Source organism: Prionailurus viverrinus, chromosome D4, assembly GCF_022837055.1.
Source record: "Prionailurus viverrinus isolate Anna chromosome D4, UM_Priviv_1.0, whole genome shotgun sequence".
In the NCBI taxonomy this organism is placed as follows: Eukaryota; Metazoa; Chordata; class Mammalia; order Carnivora; family Felidae; genus Prionailurus; species Prionailurus viverrinus.
The window spans coordinates 69,038,951-69,055,298 of NC_062573.1; the positions used below are offsets into that span (position 1 = coordinate 69,038,951).

Genomic DNA, 16,348 nt, shown 5'->3' on the forward strand with positions numbered 1-16,348 from the left:
AATGGCAAGGCAATGCTGAAATATCCAGAACTTTTCCCGATAAATTCTTACGAATCTTTATGAAACCTATACCATAGCATTAAGTGTCACAGACCAACCACAGGAAAGTCAGTAAATGCCTTGTAATCAAGAAGTTCAGTAGTTTTCCCATTTAGAAAGGCCCTGTGCCTCGCTGAAGTGTAAAAAGTCAATGAAGACATTTCCAGGCCTTTCCTAAGACATACGCAATACATAATAATAGGTTGTGCTCTTTCTAGCTCCTTGTAGAAGGAGTAGGTTTTGTTTGATTTTGGCCAGGGGTGAGAGACCAATGGCGATAAGACGGATTTACACCGTCTCTGATACAAGTCATGACTATTTTAATGGTCACTGTTCTCATGTATTTACTCATCCAAAAAGAGAAGAATACTATTTTGGTGAAAACAATAATTAAATTATTTGGCACTCACATATTTCTTAGTCCTAGTATATACAACCTTGATTTCTATTTAATTTAAATGAATGCTAGGCAGGTAGAAATTTCAAAAGACCTTATCATTTTTTAGCTTCTTTTTTTGTAAGCTCAATACTAAATAATTAAACTAGTCATTTTCTAAGAAATAGAACAATGATTTATAGAAAATCTTGGTAAACTTAAGAATCAGAAGAGATTCAGAAATGTTGAAAAAGTTGATTAAGCAATTATTTACTACAATCCAATTAATAGAAGCTCAATATAAACTGATTAACATAAGTCAAGGTAAACGTTTCTCTGTTGATCCAAAAACACAGCAGTCATAGGGATTACCATTTAACTAAAAAAGAATTAGAAGAGAGAGACAAGCAAACCGAGAAACAGACTCTTAACTATAGAGAACAAACTGATGGTTTACCAGAGGGGTGGTAGGTGGGGGGATGGGTGAAATAGGTGATGGGGATTAAGGAGTACACTTGTCCTGATAAGCACTGGGTAGTATAAAGAACTGGTGAATCACTATATTGTACACCTGAAACTAATACTATACTGTATGTTAATGAACTGGAATTGAAATAAAAACTAAAAAAAAATATATTACTACTAGTCATTCACCTTTAGACAATTTCTTTTGTACATCTAACTGAATAGTGAATTAGGACAAGATAGGGGTGCCTGGGTGGCTCAGTCAGTTAAGCATCTAATTCAGGCCACGATCTCAGTTTGGGAGTTTGAGCTCCACATCAGGCTCTCTGCTGTCAGTGAGGAGCCCGCTTGAGATCTTCTACCTCTCTCCACCCCTTCCCACTTGTTCACAAGTAGGCGTGCTCGCTTTCTCTCTTGAAAAAAAATTTTTTTTAAAAATGGGACAAAATCGTTCAAGTTGAAAATTAAAAAAAAAATACTATAAAAATACTATAAAAATTCTTCCAATATCCTGAATTAATCTGTAATATTTTATAATAGGGATATAGCATATGGATATTTAGGTTAACAAGTAAATATAATGGCTATAAAACCAACTTTGTTCCTTGTTTCACAAAAATATACATATAATGAAATAAAAAGTGAACCAAAGAACATTATTTTTCATTCTAAGACTACACATTATGTCACCACCTAACCATCCATGACAAATCATGAATGTTCCTTATGAGAGTGGTACAACCTATATGATTTTGGAATAGAACAACACATTCATGTTGAAGTTACATAAGTTTATTATTATTAAAAGAAATTTGACAAAAATACTTTTCAAATGCTAAATATAAAATATTGACTTGGTGTTCCTATTATTTTTCTTTTACACAATGGAATTATAGCCCAGAAAATTTACAGAGAATATTAGAAATGGCATTTTGCTAATAAGCAGATAATTTAAAAGAAAACTAGTGAACATTAAAGAAATATTTAAGTCTACCTTTAAATCGTAAAGACAAACTCTGCGTTTTATAAAGCCACAAAACATATACAAGCAAATGGTAGAAAATATAATATGCCCCACTTTGGATGTAAAATACATTTTTCTGTGCTTAATAATGCAATTACTTTGCTTTCTGAAAATGTGTAAAAACACATTTTCAAAGGAAAAAAGTACTTTCACTCCTTACAAATGGATATATAGGCATTAGGGTAGCAGTCATACAAAACATGTTAATGAAACATTCCAAATAAAATGACAAAGAACACATGAATTTAACATTTCAGATCTGACTCATCATCATCATCATCATCATCATCATCATCACTACTGCTACTGTGAGTCATGATCCACTCCCTGTAGACCTGAATTTTCTGTAAGCATGGTAAAGGAAAAAAAGAAGCACAAAGGTTAGTCAGGCATGGCAAAATGCTTGCAAACATGTAAAATTGTGAAATGTTCGAGTCAGAATGATTTTGAAGCAGACTTTTCAGATGAGTAGGGCAGTAATTATGGATATATTCCATAACTTAAGAGACCTAAGACTAATAAGTTCCACTGGTTGGTACACTCAATGGGTAAAATAATTCGGTAATACCAGTAAGGTATTTCGTGAATATATTAGAATTGTTATCCTATTTCTCTAGCAGGTAACTTGAACTGACTACCAGGAAGCACTGTAATATGGCACTTCCTTCTAGATGCAAAGGCATACAGAGTATTATTTTATATTTAATGATATTTTGATCCATATAATTTAGTGAACACCAGAGTACCTTTTTTTGGAGAATTAGAAAAAGAAAAATGAGGAACATTTCAAATATTAAACATTTTCGAAGGGCACCACTGTCAAGTCACTTAGATGAAATCTTGGCAGATGAGATTTTAAATCCTGTTTCTATGTCATCTACTTTTTTTCTATATACTGCCATTCATGGATTTTAAACAGTTTGCTAATAACAGACTTGTGATTAAAAAAGCACCATTACCACCAAACCAACAACCTGCTTCTTACACCTGTGAGAGATAATGCTAACCAAAAACATCCTAAGGCCTCTGGTGAATTCCTACAGGTGTTCCAGCTACTACTGTATTTATGCTCTTGCTGAAAAACAAGTAAAATGGCTGACAAGGATCGTGAGGTTTTAGTCCTTTAAATAGCTCTTTTAGCAATTAATACTAAGACTGGCCTACTAAAAATAATACACACCTTTAAAAACACACAGTCAAGAGTCCTGACCTTTAAACCCCAAAATTTAAAGCTTCAGTTAACAATTAATGAATGTATAAAATACATTTACTTGTCACTAAAATCAAGTTATCAGCTGTGAGAAATTTTTGGTATCTCATGTCTCTCTCCTTTTGTTATAATCTATTCCCTGATAATGAGGATGTATTTCTAAATTCTCCTCACTACTCACACTTCCTTCTTACTAAATTTATTAAAAATTTCTCAAGAAATATTTTTAGTTTTTCAATAGGTGATGACTAGGCACTCCAATAATATGTTAGTACTATGTTATTAACATAAGTTACTAATGTAAGGTACACGTTACTTCCCTAACAAGGGAAGGCAGCAACTGAATAGAAGTATATTTTTCAAATGTATTCACCGTAGGTGACTTCTGCACCATTTGCATCTTCCAAAGAATGATACACTGTCATTGCAGAGATTGTACGAAATGCCTTTTAGAGCACAACCTCTCACTAGATTGCCAGTTCTACCCCATATGCAATTATTTTGAGGCTTTAAAAACATTTTAAATACAGTATCACTTTATTAAATAATACACATTAACTCAATGGTCATGTTTTACTATATTAGATGGAAGCACCTTTTATTCAAAATGATATTCTCTACATGTAGTGGGTAAAATACTGAAGTTTTAAATATTTACCATGGTCATTTTCAACATGAAAATATTTAAAATATCAAGGCTATAAAGGAAGCACCATATCCCTACAGGTTATTATTACTACGAATATTTTCAAGTCTACTTAACATAACGACTCCTGGTTTGTTTTCAAACAAGTGATTTACTTTAGTACTCCACATCTAAACCACAGATGAAATAACTTGAAATCGGTATAACCTATTATGTATGCTACCTACACCATAATCCAAATTTTAAAAAGGACAATTTTCAAAGTAAGAAAAGTATCTAAACTGGTAAAATATTCTACCTTCAAATGGTCTACTGTTTCAAAAGCCAATTTTCCTTTCTAAAAGATGTTGGCTTTCGTGTGAACTGCTTATCAGATTCCACAGGTTTTAAATAGACTACACAAGCATAAGGCAGGAAGAAGGTCATGGCCACTTGAATATTTTCCAAAGAAAAGCCTAAGAAACTCAAGAATTCACAATAGCAGAAGTGATTTTTCCCTTATCCGTGCCCAAGTGGACAGGAGAATTGTATTAAAGCTACCAGTGGCTTGATATGCAGAGGGAGTCCCCTACACAGAAATGGTCTAACTGGTTAAGTAAGTACCACCAATTATGAGGGTACAAAAGGCATGATGGTTTGCAACAAATCTAGCAAATCCAGTACAGAACTAAGAATACCCTATAACGAGATCAGATTCACTAAAATCCTATACAAAAAGTTACCAATATGAAAGCTTTTCTTTGTATTCAAAATACTGAAACAGCTGTACGTAGTTTGTAAATTTTAAGACTAAAATCTACTGCTGGCTTTCACTTGCAAAGTCATGCATTAACTGTTTTCATATCAAACTTTTTGATGCCTGTAAAAAAGAAAAAAAAATCTTATAGTAAATAAACGTACATTAAAACCTAAGTAAACATAAAAAACTTCTAAACAGAATTAAGCAAAACATCTAAAGCCCAAATAACCTAATATATTGGAATCATTATATAGATACTTGTAATAAAGCAAACTTGACTAAATTAATCTTAGTGTGTAAGATACTTCTTCACCCACCTGTAACATTTGGTTGCCAGTCCCATCCCTCAACCTGTAAGGTCTGATAACTCCATCCTCATTAAAGAATCGAGGGGGTCGCAGGCTCTCCACTTCATCAGAACTCTCTGTAGCTCTACAGAGAACATATAGCTTGAGTATAAAAACTATTCAAATACTCTTAATGTACAATTTAAAATGCAACTACTGAAAAGAATGTTCTTTTGGATAAGACTCTCACATCACTCCTCTATTTTAAAATTTGTCTTTATGACACCAATAAATGTAAGTTCTCTAGAAAAATATAGACTTGAAGTTTGTTTACAGATTGTCTTGGACTTTCTTTGTACACAATAATCAGAGAATCAGCAAATGATGAGTACTGCTTTTTTCTTTTTTTCTCTGCTTTAAGGCTTTTAACTTCTTTTTCTTTTCATACAATACCGTTTGGTTCCTCCAATACAATGCTAAATATAAGAGGGGACTGTAGGCAACCTTGTCTCATTCTTAGCTTTAAAGGGAAAGCTTCTACTGAGTTTTCCATGAGGAACCAATATTAACAATAATTTTCTTTTTTAAAGGCACCTTTTGCCAAGCCAAGGAAGTTCATTTCCACTCTTAGTTAGCATATAGTTCTTGTTATTGTTTTGGAAAATTTTGAATGGGCAATGAATTTTAATTAAGAAATTCCTGTCTGGTCATTGCTGTGACCTTTGGTTAATCTCCTTCAATCTATTATTGCTATAAGTCAAATTACATGTATGTTGTTTAATGTTCAAATACCCTAACATATTCCTACTTGGGCTGATATGCATTGCTTGAAATACATACTTTGCTAAATCTGGTACTGTAATAATTTAACATTTTTGACTGTATGGACCTACATGAGAATGGTCCATTTGTTTGTTCACTCATTCAACAAATATTCAGAGATTCAATAAATATTAAGAACTTACTACATAACGTACCCATATATATAAAACACATACCATGGGGTAAATTCATCAGTTAAAAAGCAGATTGGCAGAATGGATAAAAAAAAGTTGATCCAACTAAATACTGTCCAAAAAAGATTCACTTTAGAATCACAGACACAAATAAGTTGAAAATAAAAGGATGGAAAAAGATATACCATGTAAACAGTAACTAAAAGAGAGGTGGAATAACCATATTAAGATCAGAAAATAATTAAACTTTAAACAAAAAATTCTCAGATACAAAGAACATTTTAGAAGAAAAGGGTTAATACATCAAGAAGATGTAAAAATTTTAAACATATAAGTACTTAACAAGAGAGTTCTCAAATACATGAAGCAAAAACTGGCAGAACTAAAAAGAGGAAAAAATCTACAATTATAGTTATTTTTGTATCCTACTTTCAGTAGTGAGTATCATATAGACAAAAGATCAACAAGGGAATAGAAGATATGAATAACACTATAATCTAACTAGACCTAACAGGCATCTATACAGAGAACACTTAATTCAACAATAGCAAACTACATATTCTTCTCAAGCACACACAGAATACTTTCTGGGACAGACCATGTTTTAGGCCATAAAACACATCTCAGTAAATATAAAAGTTATACTAAAACATGTAAAGTATGTTTTTTTCTGGCCACACAGAATAAAATTAGAAATCTATGAGAGAAGGAAATTTGAGAAATTCACAAATTTGTGGAAATTAAACAGCAGAAGCCTAAATAGTTAAAGGTCCAAGAAAAGTAACAAAGGAAAGTAATTACTTTGAGACAATTGAAAACAAAAACACAACAAACCAAAACTTATGGGATGTAGTGAAGACACTGCTCAGAAAGTAATTTATACTGTGAGTGCCCAACACTTAAAAAGAAGAAAGATCCCAAATCAATCATCTAACTTTACACCTTGAGAAACTAGAAAAAGAAGAGCAAACTAAGCCCAAAGCTAGCAGAATTTGGAGGGAAATAAGAAAAATTAGGGCAGAAAAAAAATTAGAGGAAAGAAAAATACAATAGAAAAACAATGGAGGGAGTCAATAAAACCAAAAATTGGTTCTTTGGTAAAGTCAACAAAAATGACAAACCATCAGACAAAGGAAAAAAGAGAGGGAACTTAAAATGACTGGAAAGAACAGACAATATGATTAAGACTTAAAGAGACTGAATGAGTAGTCAAAAAATTTACCAGAAATAAAGGTCAAATCCAAATGGCCTCACTGGTGAATTTTATCAAATGTTTGAAGAAAAATTAATGTAATTCTTCCACAAACTCATCTCAAAAAATGAAGAGAAGGGAATACTTCCTAATTATTCTAGGAAGACAGTACTACCCTAATAACAAAACCAGGCAAAGACATGACGAAAAAACTACAGGCCAATGTCCCTTGTAAATACATACGCAAAAAAACTCAAATAAAATTTTAGCAAACTAAATCTAGCAGCTCATAAAAAGGATTATACATCATGACCAAGTGGGATTTATCCCAGCTATGCAATGTTGGTTCAACGTATGAAAATCAATTAATGTAATACACTATATTAATAAAACAAAGGAAAAAGAAACAATGTCAATTTAATTATATTAGAAAAGCATTTGACAAAACCCAACATCCTTTCATGATAAAGGCACTCAAACTCAAAATAGAAAGGAACTTCTTCAACCTGATAAAGAATATCTACAAAAAAAGCCATGGCTCATATCATAGTTAATGGTGAAAGACCAAAAGCTTCTCTCTAAAATCAGGAGTAAGACAGGCATGACTGGTCTTGGTAATTCAACACTGTACTAGAGTTTTAGCCAAGGTAATTAAGCAAGAAGAAGAAACAATGGCATTCAGATTGGAAGGAAAAACTAAAACTACTTTTACTTTTATTTATTTAAAAAAAAATATTTTGGGGGGGGGTGAGGGGTAGAGAGACAGGGCGATACAGAATCTGAAGCAGGCTCCATGAGCCACCCAGGCGCCCCATACTACTTTTATTTCTACATGGCATGATATTATATATACGAAACCATAAATAATCCAACTATTAGGGGTGCCTGGGTGGCTCAGTGGGTTAAATGTCTGACTTCAGCTCAGACAGTGATCTCATGGTTTGTGAGTTCTAGCCCTGCATAGGGCTCTGTGTTGACAATGCAGAGCCTGCCTGGGATATTCATTCATTCATTCATTCATTCATTCATTCTCATTCTCTCTCTCTATCTCTCTCTCTCTCTCTCCCCCCCCCCCCACTTCTCTGCTCCCACTCTCTCTCAAAATAAATAAATAAACTTAAAAAAAAAAGAATCCAACTATTAGGGCTAACAAACAAGTTTCATAAGGTTGCAGAATAAAAGCTCAATATACAAAAACTAGTATTTCTATATACTAGCAATACAATCCAAAAATGAAATTAAAACATAACAGCATCAAAAAGAATGTAATACTTATGAATGAATTTACAAAAAGACACAGATATTGAAAACTACAAAACATCATTGAAAAAAAAATTAAAGACTGAAATTAATGGAAAGACATCCATTTTCATAGATTGGGGAGGCTTAATACTGTTAAGATGGCAATAATCTCCAAACTGATCTTGATTCAACACAATCACTATTCAAAATTCCAGCTATCCTTTTTTGCAGAAATTAACCATATGCTAACTGAAGTGACTCCGAATATCTAAATAATCTTGAAAAAGAAGAACAAAGTCAGAAGACTCATACTTACTGATTTCAAAGCTTACTTCACAGCTACAGCAATGCAGTGTGTTACTGCATTAAAGATATACATACAGATCAATGGGACAGAACTGAGAGTCTAAAAATAAACTCAAATTTATAGTCAACTGATATTGGACAAGAGCTTCAAGACCATTCAGTAGGGAAAATGTAGTCCTTTCAAAGACATGGTGTTGGGACAACTAGATTTGCACATGCAAAAGAATAAATATGGATCCAAACTCTCATCACATACAAAAATTTAAAAAGTTTTTTAAATGTTTTTTTAATTTATTTTTGAAGGAGAGAGAGACACAGCATGAGCAGGGGAGGAGCAGAGACAGAGAGAGGGAGGCAGGCTCCAGGCTCCGAGCAGTCAGCAAAAAGCCCGATGCGGGGCCTGAACCCACAAACTGTGAGATCATGACCTGAGCTGAAGTCAGACGCTCAGCCGACTGAGCCACCCAGGTGCCCCATCACATACAAAAATTTAAAAATTAAAATGAATCAAAGACCTGAACTTAAGAGGTAAAATTGTAACTCTGCTAGAAGAAAATATAGGTGTAAATCTTCATGACCTTGGACTAAGTAATGCTTTCTTAGGTATGAGAGCAAAAGCACAGCAACCCCAGAACATACAGAGAAATCAGACTTCATCAAAAAGCACCGGCAGAAAAGATAAAAGATAATACATAAATAGGAGAAAATGTGGTCTAGTTTCCAGAATATATAAAGAACTCTTACAGTTCAACAGTAAAAAGATAATCAGCTCAATTAAAAAATGTAAAAGATATTTTACATGAATAGACATTTCTTCAGGAAAGATATACAAATGGCAAATAAGCAAAATGATATGAATGTTCTATATCATTAAGAAATAGCAATCAAAACCACAATGAGATATTACTTTACACCCAATAGATTAGCTATTTAAAAAAAGCAAAATGGCCGAACTTTGGCAAGATGGCGGCGTAGGAGGACGCTGGGCTCACCGCGCGTCCTGCTGATCACTTAGATTCCACATACACCTGCCTAAATAACCCAGAAAAACGCCAGAGGATTAGCAGAACGGGGTCGCCGGAGCCAAGCGCGGACGAGAGGCCCACGGAAGAGGGTAGGAAGGGCGGCGAGGCGGTGCGCGCTCCACGCACTGGCGGGAGGGAGCCGGGGCGGAGGGGCGGCTCACCGGCCAAGCAGAGCCCCCGAGTCTGGCTTGCAAAAGCGGAGGGGCCGGGCGGACTGTGTTCCGACAGCAAGCGCGACTTAGCGTCTGGGAGGACATAAGTTAGCAGCTCTGCTCGGAAAGCGGGAAGGCCGGAGGACAAAGGGAGGGAGAGCTGCTGAGCCCCTGGACGACAGAGCTCAATTTGGCGGGGAACAAAGGCGCTCGCCAGTGCCATCTCCCCCGCCCATCCCCCAGCTGAAATCCCAAAGGGAACCAGTTCCTTCCAGGGAACTTGCTCGCTCCTCGCAAACACCCAACTCTGTGCTTCTGCGGAGCCAAACTTCCGGCAGCAGATCTGACTCCCTCCTGCTGCCACAGGGCCCCTCCTGAAGTGGATCACCTAAGGAGAAGCGATCTAAGCCTGCCCCTCCTGCCCCCGTGCACCTTGCCTACCCACCCCAGCTAATACGCCAGATCCCCAGCATCACAAGCCTGGCAGGGTGCAAGTAGCCCAGACGAGCCACACCACCCCACAGTGAATCCCGCCCCTAGGAGAGGGGAAGAGAAGGCACACACCAGTCTGACTGTGGCCCCAGCGGTGGGCTGGGGGCAGACATCAGGTCTGACTGCGGCCCCGCCCACCAACTCCAGTTATACACCACAGCACGGGGGGAAGTGCCCTGCAGGTCCTCACCACCCCAGGGACTATCCAAAATGACCAAGCAGAAGAATTCCCCTCAGAAGAATCTCCAGGAAATAACAACAGCTAATGAGCTGATCAAAAAGGATTTAAATAATATAACAGAAAGTGAATTTAGAATAATAGTCATAAAATTAATCGCTGGGCTTGAAAACAGTATAGAGGACAGCAGAGAATCTCTTGCTACAGAGATCAAGGGACTAAGGAACAGTCACGAGGAGCTGAAAAATGCTTTAAACGAAATGCATAACAAAATGGAAACCACCACAGCTCGGCTTGAAGAGGCAGAGGAGAGAATAGGTGAACTAGAAGATAAAGTTATGGAAAAAGAGGAAGCTGAGAAAAAGAGAGATAAAAAAATCCAGGAGTATGAGGGGAAAATTAGAGAACTAAGTGATACACTAAAAAGAAATAATATACGCATAATTGGTATCCCAGAGGAGGAAGAGAGAGGGAAAGGAGCTGAAGGGGTACTTGAAGAAATAATGGCTGAGAACTTCCCTGAACTGGGGAAGGAAAAAGGCATTGAAATCCAAGAGGCACAGAGAACTCCCTTCAGACGTAACTTGAATCGATCTTCTGCACGACATATCATAGTGAAACTGGCAAAATACAAGGATAAAGAGAAAATTCTGAAAGCAGCAAGGGGTAAACGTGCCCTCACATATAAAGGGAGACCTATAAGACTCGTGACTGATCTCTCTTTTGAAACTTGGCAGGCCAAAAAGAATTGGCACGAGATTTTCACGGTGCTGGACAGAAAAAATATGCAGCCGAGAATCCTTTATCCAGCAAGTCTGTCATTGAGAATAGAAGGAGAGATAAAGGTCTTCCCAAACAAACAAAAACTGAAGGAATTTGTCACCACTAAACCAGCCCTACAAGAGATCCTAAGGGGGACCTGTGAGACAAAGTACCAGAGGCATCACTACAAGCATAAAACATACAGACATCACAATGACTCTAAACCCGTATCTTTCAATAATAACACTGAATGTAAATGGATTAAATGTGCCAACTAAATAATTGATTAAACTTTCCCTGATAATAATAATGATAATAGTAACAATAATAATAAAGCTAGTAGTACACACTATCATTTTTGTTTTACGGCAGAAGACAATGGAGAAGAAGGAAGACTCAGAAAAACTAATTTTCTTATCAAAATAGAAGTTTCAGAGACTTTCTCGTTAATCATGAAGCAGTTACTGGGCAATAAGGTGACCTTAATTTTATTCATGTCAGCTCTGAAGATGATCAGGATGAGATCCAAACAGTACCGTGCACAGTAATGGTTCCTATTGATTCCAGAGTAAGGAAGAAATTCAAATTGCTAATTAGAAGACTGTTGAAGCATTATTTGTATCTTAAAGATTTATTACGTCTTAACCACCCCAAGAATAATTTTCTTTGTGACGTGGGCTTGTTTTTGTTTTGTTTTTGTTTTTGTTTTCAATCCAAGAAATGAAATAGCTAATGAAAAGGCTGACAGTATATGCTAGTGAAGTAACCTCACCAGACACTTGACTGACAGCCTCTATGTCCATCTTGGGCTATAGAGAACTCGCTGCTTCCCTTCCCTACCACCATCACCCACTGTTCTGAAGGATTTCCTAATCAGCTGTAGTTACTCAGAATTTTGTGCATGTTTGAGAGTAGAAGGTCAGATAAGGGCTCAAGAATTGTATGTATAAATGGTAATTCCTTTTGTTTTCTTTTTAAATTTTTTTTAACATTTATTTATTTTTTAGAGACAAAGAGAGAGAGACAGAGAGAGCATGAGTGGGGGAGGGACAGAGAGAGAGGGAGACAGAGAACCTGAAGCAGACTCCAGGCTTTCAGCTGTTAGCACAGAGCTCAGACTCACAAACCCCGAGATCATGACCTGAGCTGACGTTGGATGCTTAACTGACTGAGCCACCAGGTGCCCCTCCTTTTGTTTTCTTTTTAAATGGAAGTGTGGTTGATATACAATGTTACATTAGTTTCAATTGTATGACACAGTGATTCAACAATTCTATACATTATACAAAAAAAGAGAAATCTTACCATTTGTGACAACATGGATAGACCTAAAGGGTGTTATGCTAAGTGAAATTAAGCAGACAGAGATAGACAAAAAGTACATGATTTCACTTGTATGTGGAATTTAGAAATGGTAAATCTTTTTTTTTTATTTTTTTTTCAACGTTTATTTATTTTTGGGACAGAGAGAGACAGAGCATGAACGGGGGAGGGGCAGAGAGAGAGGGAGACACAGAATCGGAAACAGGCTCCAGGCTCCGAGCCATCAGCCCAGAGCCTGACGTGGGGCTCGAACTCACGGACCGCGAGATCGTGACCTGGCTGAAGTCGGACGCTTAACCGACTGAGCCACCCAGGCACCCCATAGAAATGGTAAATCTTGATGAATAAGTGGAAGTTTACACAAGGAAACAAAAGTTGATTTAGGCAAGAAAATTATTAATCTGAGGGAAGTAAAGACTTCTTTGATGTTACCAATGTGAAAGACTCTTGTGAAAAGGTCTGACTTTCAGGTTGGGATTAAGTTGGGAAGAATTGACATTTTAACAATCTTGATCCTTCCAATCCATTAGGATGGAATAGCTTTCCATTAATTCAGATCTGCTTTGATTTTTTTCATCAGTGTCATATGAAGAAAACCCCTATTTTTTATAATTTTCTGGATAAAAATTCCATAAATATTTTGTTAGATCTAATAGCTAAGTATTTAATTTTTCTGAGAGCAACTGTAAATAATGTTTAATTTCAAATTCTAATTCTTCATTGCTACTGTACATGACAGCAATGGACTTGTCTATCTTGTTTTGCAGTTTATAATCTTATTGTAGTAACTTTTTAGTTTAAGGAATTTTTTGTTGGTTTTTGGGGGGTTTCTGCATGAAGAATTTTATTTCTTCCTTCCTAATCTGAATACCTTTTATTTCCTTCTTTTCTTATTGCAGTATTGCAAATATAGTATGATGTTGAATAGCAGTGGTAAGAGACGAAATCCTTGCCATTTTCCCCCTCTTAGTAAACCACCCAGTTTCACAATTAAATATGTTAGCTGTGTATTTTATCTTTTTTAAAATCAAAGTCAGAATATTTCGCTCTATTCTTAGCTTGCTGAGAGTTCTTATCTTGGATTGTTGTTGAATATTATGAAATACTTTTTTTCATCTATTGATGTTATCACATGACTTTCCTTTCGTTTGTTGATATGGCAGATTACACTGATTCTCAAGTATTGAACCATCTTTATATACCTGGAATAAATCCCACTGGTCATGGTGTATACGATTGATATATATTGGTGGATTTTATTTACTAATACTTAGTTGAGGATTTTATAGCTTGTTCATGAAAGATACTGATGTGTTATTTTCCATTCTTGTAATATGTTTATCTAATTTTGTTATTAGGATAATCCTGCCCTCTTTGAAAGACTTACGAAGTTTTCCTCTGTTTCTATTTTCTGGAAGTGATTGTTAGAATTTGGTATCATTTCTTCCTTAAATACTTGGCAGAATTCAAGAGTAAAACCACGGTGGTCCCTAGAAGTTCTGCTTCACATGGTTATTAATTATTGATTTAATTTTTAATAGATATAGGTACATTAATAGTATCTATTTCTTCTTCTATTTAGTATTGCTAGTTTAGTATTGCTAGTATTGCTATTTAGACAAACTATAATTGCTAGTTTGTCTCTTTCAATAATTGGTCCATTTCATCTAAATTATCAAATTTGTGGGCATAATACTGTTTGTAATACTCCTTTATTATCCTTTTAATGTTCTGTTACAACATTGGTGACCCTCTATTTCATTTATGATAGTGGTAATTTGTTTCTTTTCCCGTGTTTTCTTGGTTAGCTTGGCTGGAAGCTTATTAAATTTATTAATCATTTCAAAGAAAATAAAAAATTAAAAAAAAAATTAAAAAAGCAAAATGGAAAATAACTAGTGTTAGAGAGGATATGGAGATATTAGAAACTTCTTCACTGTTGATGGGGATATAAAATAGTGCAGCTGCTGTGGAAAACAGTTTGGTAATTAATTCAGTAAGTTAAACACAGAGGTTATCAAACTGACCAAGCAATTCCATTTCTAAAGAAAAACTCAAGAGAACTCAAAGCATATATCCACATGAAAACTTAAAATGTTTTCAGCAGCACTGTTTGCAACAGAGTAAAAACAACCTAAATACCCATCAGCTGAGAAACAGATAACCAAAGGGAGTCTATCCATACAATGGCATATTTACTCATAAAAAGAAACGAAGGTCTCATTTATGCTACACGGATGAACCTTGAAACATCGTAATTTTAAGTGAAAGAATCCAGGCACACAGAGGCTACATACCGTATGATTCCATTTATATGAAATGTCCAGAAAGTGTAAATTTACTGACAGAAAGTAGAATAGTTGCCATTGGCTGAGAGGAAAGAGACATGATAACTGTTGACAAGTGCAGGGTTTTCTTTGGGGTGATTGAAAATGTTCTGGAAATAGTGCTGATAGTTGTACAACCTTGTGAATGCTAAAAGTTACCAATGCATACTTTAAGACGGCAATCTCTTATAGTGTGTGAATTATATCTCAATTTTAAATAGACTATATTTGGGTATTTAAAGTAGTATGAAAGATTTTGGGGGTCCATGGGAGGGAGGTAGATGGAGTTAGGAAAGGGCAACAGGAGGTATCTGTGTGGTGAACTACTTACTACCCTGACTGGTGGATACATGAACATAACACAGGTGATGAAACTGAATGGGATGAGGGCACACAGAAGCAAGTGAGTCCAAGTCATGGTGGGAAATCTGAATAAAATTGATGGATTGTATCAACATCGATATCCTGGCTGTGATGCTGTACTATGGATATGCAAAATGTTACTACTCTAAAATCTAGGAAAACATGTAGTGGCCTGGATGGTGGTTCTCAAAGAAATCATGCTAGATCCTTGAACTTCTGAATGCCATTTTACAGGGTCAAGTCTATGAGGATGAGGTGAATTTAAGGACTCTGAGATGAGGCGGTAGTCCTGGATTATCTGGGTGGGACACGTGTCATCACAGAAGAGACCCAGAGGGAGAGTAAGCATACAGAGGAGGAGGTGATACAAAGATGAAGGCAGAGGTTGGAATGATGTGGTCACAAGTCAAGAAATGCCTGCGGCCACCCGGAGGAAGAGGGAAGGTGCAAATTCTACCTTCCAGAGGGATTGCAGCCTTGCTGGCACCTTTAGTTCTGACTTCTGGCCTCCAGACCTATAAGAGGATGAATGTTTAGCATTTAAGCCACCAAGGTCGTGGTCATTTGTTACAGCAGCCAGAGTAAACACAGTACAGTGTACAAACAAGGGATCTCTCCACGTTATTTCCTACAATTGAATGTGACTCCACAGTTATCTCAATTAAAAAACAAAAACAAAGCAAAACTCCCACAGGTCAAGCAATGTTTTAAGTCATGTGGAAATAGACAAGAGCCACTGCATTCATAGAACTTACGTTCTACCAGGAGAGACAAGCAAGGTAAAATTTATAGTGTATTTAGTGATGGAAAGAGCTAAAGGGGGCGGGGGAATCAAGGAAGGAAGAGATATATGATGTATCTGGGGGCAGAATAGGGGATAAAATGAAACTTTAGGGTGGCCATGGCAAGGCCTCACTCACTGGGAAAGTAACTGTGGAATAAAGGAAGCAACCATGTAACAGAAGAAAGAGTATTCTAAGCAAAGGTTAAGGAGGGGGTACCATACCTCCATTGTAAGTTCCACACCAGTTTTTAGAACAAATTTCTAATACTCTTACATGATGCTGAATGGGGAAGTGAGGATTTCCCTTTCCTCTTAAACAACAGTACAGCTGGGATTGTTTGTGTCTTAGCTTTCGGAACACCGCCCTCTCGATTATCCCCCTTACTTTAAGGGCCATTCCTTTCCAGACTCCTTTGCTGGGTCCTCCTTAATTTTCCCAACTTCTCAGTGTTGGTATATC

At 36.2% G+C, this 16,348-nt stretch overlaps 1 protein-coding gene across 6 annotated transcripts in view; it reads right to left on the bottom strand.

The window, feature by feature from the left end:
• VPS13A (vacuolar protein sorting 13 homolog A) overlaps nt 1–16,348 on the bottom strand; it is a 266,768-nt gene that overhangs the window by 18,809 nt on the left and 231,611 nt on the right. For 3 of the 6 annotated variants that reach the window (XM_047829766.1, XM_047829772.1, XM_047829769.1), the window contains one exon: nt 4,817–4,931. In XM_047829766.1, the coding sequence (XP_047685722.1) occupies nt 4,817–4,931 (115 nt within the window). Of the gene's footprint in view, nt 1–1,277; nt 4,620–4,816; nt 4,932–16,348 lie in introns of those variants that run through there. The other 3 variants (XR_007146267.1, XM_047829767.1, XM_047829768.1) reach the window with 3 other exon arrangements.